This window comes from Triticum urartu, unplaced genomic scaffold (assembly GCF_003073215.2).
Source record: "Triticum urartu cultivar G1812 unplaced genomic scaffold, Tu2.1 TuUngrouped_contig_6284, whole genome shotgun sequence".
Classification (NCBI taxonomy): Eukaryota; Viridiplantae; Streptophyta; class Magnoliopsida; order Poales; family Poaceae; genus Triticum; species Triticum urartu.
This window is the reverse complement of record NW_024117033.1, coordinates 1-7,901: the sequence shown is the minus strand read 5'-3', so window position 1 is coordinate 7,901 and position 7,901 is coordinate 1. Positions and strand designations below refer to the sequence as shown.

At 45.8% G+C, this 7,901-nt stretch overlaps 1 protein-coding gene across 1 annotated transcript; it reads right to left on the bottom strand.

The window, feature by feature from the left end:
• Nucleotides 1–688: 688 nt before the first annotated feature.
• Nucleotides 689–6,652, bottom strand: LOC125530395 (UPF0481 protein At3g47200-like). The gene is made up of 3 exons (XM_048694794.1): nucleotides 6,148–6,652; nucleotides 2,358–2,470; nucleotides 689–1,458 (listed from the first exon to the last, which is right to left on the bottom strand). Exons 1-3 carry the CDS (start codon nucleotides 6,650–6,652, stop codon nucleotides 706–708), a joined length of 1,371 nt encoding a protein of 456 aa, XP_048550751.1. The 3' UTR covers nucleotides 689–705.
• Between the last annotated feature and the right edge of the window lie 1,249 nt (nucleotides 6,653–7,901).

Here is a 7,901-nt window from a genome sequence, read left to right as displayed (position 1 = left end):
AAAAACAGAGAGAATAAAAGAAATTATACTTTTTAGTAATATGTAAGAATAATTATATAACTGTGGATTTTTGTCCAAAAAAAGATATAGTGTCATTCCCCGCGTATCTTTTCATAAACACACTCACACCATGCACACAACAGAGCTACTAATTCTTTTATTGCACACAACGGACCTTGAACAAAGAAATAGAATCGACAAAAAAAACACACTCATACGCATCCCATGCACAAAACACACGTGCACACACGTTATGCAATCTGCTAATTCAGCTGATCAAGCATCGTATGTGGATGCACCAGCCCAAAAGTATGCCGATGCTTTGACTGATCCTAACTTTATTCCTAGGAAATTGTCCAATAGCTAATTTGGAAAAATAAATTGAGTTATAACGAACACAAGACAAAGTCACAAATACGACACATTCGATCTTCTAGGTTTTCTTTTCTTTTTTGTGAAATATTGGATCTTCTATGTTGTACAGTGTGGATAACTCAAAAGGCTTGTGTGCTTTACAATGTACGATAACAACAAAAACTCCAACGTAAAGCAAATGAATTCATGCAGATAGAGTAGCAGGTACTTAGTTATTACTCCCTCCGTTCTAAAATAGATGACCCAACTTTGTATTAAAGTTAGTACAAAGTTGAGTCATCTATTTTGAAACGGAGGGAGTACTACAGTAAGTTTTTGCGGTCGGCTAGATCAGGTGGGAGATGGTGCCGATGGCGGCGGGCTGCTGTTGTCGTCCCTGTAGAACTGCATCACTGTGTAGATGGTCTGCATGACGGTCATGCCGAGGAGGAAGATGGCGGCGGCGAGGGAGAGGAACGCCCATGGGCTCCTCAAGTATGTGTGGATGAGGTTCGCGCGCCTGACGTCCCACGGCTTCCAGAAGTAGCCGTTCACCTGCCGCTGCACGGCCACCAGCGCGCTGTTGGGCTCGAGCATCACATCCCTGGAAATGGTGTTGAACAGATTGGCCACAGCCTGGTCGCTGCCGATGGCTTTCTGGATGATACCCTTGGAGCTCAGTAGCGCCACGTTCTTGGCCGAGTCGATGATGTTGTTCATGAAGAAGACGTAGTCGGTCACGTCATTGCCTACGCCGACATGCAGCCGCTCGAACGGCATCACATTGAGGAACATGTACTCGGTGGAGTCGTCAACCGACACTGTCGGCACGCTCAGCGTGCCGCTCCGAAACTGGATGTCGTGCAGGCTCAACGTCTTGCTCGGCTTGAACCGAATCCCGGCTTCATAGAGCTTCAGTGCTGACCGGATGATAGCGTTGTCCTCCTCGATGCCCTGGGGGCTCAAGATTTGATGGCACTTACCAGTGAGCATGCTCCGGCGAAAGACATCCAGTGGGTGGAGCCCTAGGCCAATGCCTGGTGGTACTGGGCCGGATGATTGGGCTAGAAATTTCAGCACCATTCGGTTGATGAAGTCGTCGTTCTGGCCATCATCCATGCATGCAATCATTAACCTCCATTAGTTGAAGAGAAAGAGACACCCACATATTACTCTCAAAACAGTATTTTATCCTGCTTTATAAGAAATCTTCACGAGTGCATATAAAATGTTCAAGTGCAGTAATTATAAGTTTGCTGAGGCAACTAGACAAAAAGGCCCAAAATCAAAGAGAAAAACAACCCACACAGGTGGAAGAGAATCAAGGCGGCCTCCTGCCGACGCCAGCTCTACATGTAGTAGGTAGTACTACTAGAAAAGCAAAGTGTATATCCAAGCACACCCTTTTTTGTGACCGACTATGGCTGGAACTTTATTTTGGGTTCCATCATTCATTGTTATAATTCTTCTTCCGTCTTTCCTCCTCTTCGTTGCTTCTCCGTTATTTGCCTCACCGCCTCTCGTCCGGCAATGATGGGACGCCTCTCTGCTGCTCACCACGCTGTCCTTGCCTCCAGCAAGGGCGCTCTCATCAAGTGGGAATCAGTACTAAGGCGTCCGTCTCCCCTATCACATCTTCGGACTGCCTCCGCCTGAGCCGCCGAGGTGAACTACATTGCCTCTGCATCTGCCTCAGAAGCTCCGCCTTGCCTCCTTTCTTCTACCATGAAATTGACATACCCAAATGGTAAATTCAGGCAATTTGCATACAAACAGTCTATCCTTTTTCATATTTTTGAAATTTTGGCAACGAGACCTTCAGAACAAGACTTATATTACATATATGTTAACTAGCTATATTTAGTTACTTCATGTCATATTTCAAAACAATTTCAGGAATATTTTATAAGGTACATCTTTATTCGTTTTTTGTATTATTTCTGTTTTGATTGTTTATTTTTTTTCTTACAACAGTATTGTAAGGCAAAGTAGTTACTAATTACTGGAGGATTCCCATTCTCAACCTCAACGAGCTTCTGGAGCAGGAGTAGAGGTAGCTGGTTCTCGAGCATGACCATGTCTCGCCGGATGTAGGCCACCATGTTGAGGCCCAGTTCTTTTCACACAGGATTATGCAGAATCAAGATTTTGGAAAATTCTCCCAGAATCTGCTTCTCCCAGAATCTGTTGCCGAGTTCTTTTCTGGGATTGTAGGTTGAGATTCTGGAAAGAGTTGTGTATTAAAATGTCGGTAGTACCTTTAGACAGAAATTGTTTGATGAATTTATTAACACCTTGTTCTTTCTAACAGTATCTACTAGTCTAATATGAGTACGAAAGTGATTTACGAATGTCATAAAAGTGCTAAATATTACATTTATAATGGATTTAAAGATTTTTTTTCATTACAAAAGTGGATGAACTAATAAAAATGGATAATCTCAAGGTACGAGACTAGCAGCAATCGCCTCACGTATTGCGTTCTTGGTACCATCATCTTCGGTGGTAGAGCATTGACACCTGTAAACGGCAATGGAGGTTGCACATATGCATCATTGTCGAACTTGTCAAAATGCTCATCACGTAACTTGCTATCACGAATCCAATTGTGGAGACACATGCATGCAGTGACAATGATCTTTTGCGCCTCCAACTCCAAGAATTCGCCATTTCATCTTGAGAACACCAAATGTTCTTTCGATTACATTTCGCAAAGAAGAACGTCGATGGTTGAATGTCTCATATCTCCCAATTGGTGGGTGTTGTTGGAAATCTGGTACATGGTATCGTTGCCCTTTGTATGGAGATAGATATCCAATCATGTTTGGATATCCGGAGTCGACAAGATAATATTTATCTACAGTACGACATCAGCAAAAGAAATTAGAAATTTACAACATACCATCATGTATATAACAATATGGATACATGCGAGATGTTACCTATGGGGGGTTGTGGAAAGTGATCATAACGAACTATGGCATCGCTCCATACACGTGTGCCATGAACAGATCCGGGCCATCCGGGAACAACAAATGTGAACCTCATATCAAAATCACACACTGCCATAACATTTTCACTTGTGTAACCTTTCCTATTCCTGTGTTGGGGCTCCAACTCCTTAGGCACAATCATCTTAATGCGTGTTCCATCAATGGCTCCAATAGCATGTTGAAAATGAGGCCAAAACTTTGTTTTTCTAAGTACTGGGTGTGGTTCAGAGAAAGTTGGGTCAATTGGTCTTATGTAATCACCGGCCATGCGGTCTACACACTCCAAAACCTCGTGGAATTTTTTATTAATGGCAGAACGACTATGTGCAAACCGACCTGCGACACTATCAGTTGCCTGACATGTACCCACAGTCCATAAAAATTGTGCCAATGCTTCTTTGGATGAAATGTTGGAAGTTGACTCAAGCCCATACTTCTGAACTAATAGATCATGCAATGTGTGAAACACTGACCTCCTCATTCTGAACATAGCATAGAAAGATTTTGCATCTTTCTCCTTCTCTTCTACCCATTGGAGGCCTATAACAAGATGTAACTTTCTTGGTGCGTACGGCAGTGTCACACTTGACGATGCCACATCCATAGCAAATGCAACCATGGCCGCCTCAAATTCCTTTTCTTCTTGTTTCTTTCTGGATTTATCCATTTGCCACAACAACATGCACATAGTGTAATATTAGTTACAACACAGTTCAGATAACAGTACATCTCCAAAGAAAATAGCTTAGTTCACAAAAGTACACCTCCAAAGCAAGTAGCTTAGCTCACAACATTACAAGTAAACAGTCTGGTAGAAAGCAATTAAAACATAGATGTTCTACTTATTATTGAGCTCCCACATCCTCTTTATCCATCCAAGCCTTGCAAGAGATTCATGAGCCGTGAAAGTGGAAAAACATCACGATATTTCTTTTCCATGAAAAGAAACGTAGCATAGAAATGCTCATCACTTCCTGATCTTACACCATCCGCTTCCACCATGGACATCATTTGTTTAATCTCTTGTCTTGTTGGATCCACACTCTCCTCTACATCCCTCTTCTCTGCATCCCTCCTCTCCCTTGCCCTTTCCTCTTCATCCATCTTCTCCCTTGCCCTCTCCTCTGCATCCCTCTTCTCCCTTGCAATCTCCTTTGCATCCCTCTTGTCTCTTGCATCAAAGATGTCCACCATGCGTACAAAAGCCTCATTTTTAGCATTCTCACTTTCCCACTTGTCATTCATCTTTGGACTTGGCGAATAAGGACACGCCCTCTTCTTCCCACCCTTGGCTCGATTTTGAATAGGGGTAACTTGGCCTTCATGACTATCACACCCTGAGTCATCCTCCAAACTGATTCGAGAGGGATCACCTTGATACGAGGGAGTTGGCACCCTCTCATGCTCATTTGTGACACAAGTAGTATCGAAAACCTCTGACATTTTTCCTCCTCCGCTAGTGGAGCATAGCGAAACTTGGCATCTTCTGGATGTGCCTGTAATCATATAGCACCACCGGTTAATATCAAAACTAAAGCAACATGACTCGTTATTTAAGAAATTACATGATAACACCAATACCTTTATCTCCAATGCCCACCACTCATTTGTAGCTGCAATAGTGTGTGTATGCTCATCTCTTCCTAAGCCAGATGCTTGCTGGATCAATGTCTTCCATGTGTTGTACTCGCTTCTACATACACCCCACCTATTTTTGATTTGCCGGGTCGAATAGTTTCTTCCAGAGCGTTCGTTGAACTTTTTATGCAAATTAGCTTGTCCTATGTCCGACAAATAACCACCGTTGCAGTTATTTTCTCGAACCTCCTCTATGCACGCATCATAAAAATTGTATTAGCAGCACTGTCCCAATTTGCTTTGGGTTCTTTGACTTTCTCCATCTACCATTCACCATTATCACATTAGCATTCTACCATAAAAATCAATGTAACAACATCTTCAGTAGCAATAGCACCAATACAACCATCCATCCATACAGTAGCAAGTAGCAAATACCATAGTAGCGTTGATAGTAGCACACAAAATTTTTTTAGCACCATCCATCCATCTACCAGCATCAGCAATCAATCCATCCATCTATCTAACAAATTCAAGCATCAATCAATCTACCTATGCAACATAAATCACTCTAGCTATCCAATTTAGCATAAGAAAAAAGAAGAACATAGAGATAGGAAAGAGGATGGCTCACCGTGGGTGTGGCCTGCTCCTCGCGTGGGCTGCTCGTGGCTGTCGAGGTGTAGCGCTGGTGGCCATCCAGTTGCATCCGAAGCCCGTCGGTAGGCGTCGAGGTGCAGTGCCAGTGGTTGCGGGCGGAGACAGGGCGGAGGGGTGGATGAGCGACGAAGGAAGAGGGCGGCGGAGGGAGATAAGGTGGGCGGCGGCGGGAACCTGGCCGGCGGCGGCAAGGGCCTGGCCAGCGAGATGGGTCCGGCAGAGGCGCGGCAACCTTAGCCCTCCTTGCGGCTGCTCGTTCTTTCCCCCGGTGCAAACAGGGTTCGAGCGAAGCGCTCGCTGTTTTCTCGGTCCAGCACGTGGATGGGCTTGGTGGCATTTCGGGTGTAATTTCTGGATGGGATAGGGGTACACTTATATTTTGAAACGTTTTCTGTGGTGGGACTTGCCAAAATCCTGAGATTCTGGGAAAATCAAGCTTTTTGGGAGATTTTGGATTGCACTAGGATTCTAGAGAATCCTCTTCAGATTTTGGAAGTCAAGTCAAGTTCTTTTGGCTTCAGATTTTTCAGACCGAAATTCTCCACAATCTGCTCAAAAGAACTGGGCCTGAGTATCCCGTGGGGGCTGAAGATCGGGTCGTTATGCGCGTAGTCGCCCACCTGCTTGCCGTCGTCGGCCGTGCACCTCATCACCTCCAGCAGGAAGCAACCATCGAAGATCATCATGGCCAGGAGCCGCTCCCTGCCATCGCGGCGCCACTCGCCGTCGAGGTCCATGTACATGCCCTCCAGCTGCTCCGCGATGTCTTCCAGGCCGTCGACGAGCTCGTCAAAGGTCCGCTCCGTCCGCTGGAGCAGCTGCCGCAGCGCCTGACACTTGTGCTCCTCCATGGGCCGCAGGTCACTATCGCCGTGGTGGAAGGGGCCCAGCGACACCACCTGCGGCTGGTACGCCTTGCTCTTGATGTTGGTCATGCAGGGCGGCACGCGGTAGATGCAGTGGCGCTCCCACCGCGACACCTCGGACGACTTGTCGGCTTCCTTGAGCTTCTTCTCCATGTCCACCACCCACGTCCTCTTGCTACTGCCGCCGCCGGCCGCCGCCATTCTGATGGATCTTTCTAAGATATGTGATCGGGCTTGGTAAAAATCAGTCGACTGAGATTTAACAAAGTCTCAGTCGACCTTGCAGCATTTGTCCCATTGTTTGCAACATTTTTTCCTGCCGGTTGCAGCATCCGTCTTGCTGGTTGTAGCATGTCGTCACTCGTCGATTGTTGCATATTTTCTCACCGGTCACAGCATCCCCGTTTGACGGTTGTAGCATTTTTATCAAAGCGGTTGTAGCATATGTTGTTGTTGCTTGCAGTATGGTTGCAACATTTTTGCGTCGCCGTTTGCAGCATCTAGCCATGCCGCCTGCAGCACCACAACTACGCTGACGTCACTCGACTGAGACTTCGTTAAGTCTCAGTCGACTGAGTTCTAGACAAATTCATATGTGATTGCCATAGCCAGGATAGTAGATCACTACTAGGGAAAAGCATATACACAGAATTTTTACCAGTAGCGCTGTATAAAATCAAGCGCTGCTGCTACTTAGTAGCAGCGCGCGTAAATAAACCGTGCTACTGCTATGACTTTAGCAGTAGTGCGTACTAGCGAAAAGCGCTGCTGCTACGTTTGAACTGGGTGCACATGGCTAGCCCAACCTAGCAGTAGCGCGTATAATGGCCCAGCGCTACTGCTAATCTCCTTAGCTGCAGCGCGCTTACGTGTAAAGCACTGCTGCTAACGGAAATAAAATAAAGTGAAAAACAAGTAGAAAAGTAAATGAAAATGAAAGAAATAGAAAAAGGAGAAAGGGAAAAAATAAAATGTAAAGAAAAATAAAAGAAAAAAGGGAAAAAAGGAGAAAGGAATAGCAGTAGCGGGTTTCAGTAAACGCACTATAGCTAACTTAGCTATAGCGCGTTTTCGGAAACGCGCTGCTGTTACGTTTCACTTAAACAGAACCCGCCCCTCGCCCCCGCCGCCGTCTCCTCACCGCCGCCGCCCGAGGCCGCCCTCAGCCTCACAGCCGCCGCCCAAGGCCGCCCTCCACGTCACCGTCGACGCCCTCCACCTCACCGCCGCCCGAGCCCGCCCAAGACTGCCCTTGCCCGTGCCCGAGCCCGCCCTCTCCGCCCCTGTGAAGAAAATATGCCCTAGAGGCAATAATAAAGTTATTATTTATTTCCTTATATCATGATAAATGTTTATTATTCATGGTAGAATCGTATTAACCAGAAACATAATAATGTGTGAATACATAGACAAACAAAGTGTCACTAGTATGCCTCTACTTGACTAGCTC

Coding starts and splice junctions, on each gene's coding strand:
- LOC125530395 (XM_048694794.1), bottom strand. CDS start 6,652: ATGGCGGCGGCCGGCGGCGGCAGTAGCAAGAGGACGTGGGTGGTGGAC. Junction 2,471..6,147: donor CCACGGGATACTCAGGCCCA/GTTCTTTTGAGC, acceptor CTGTGTGAAAAG/AACTGGGCCTCAACATGGTG. Junction 1,459..2,357: donor TTGAGAATGGGAATCCTCCA/GTAATTAGTAAC, acceptor GATGATGGCCAG/AACGACGACTTCATCAACCG.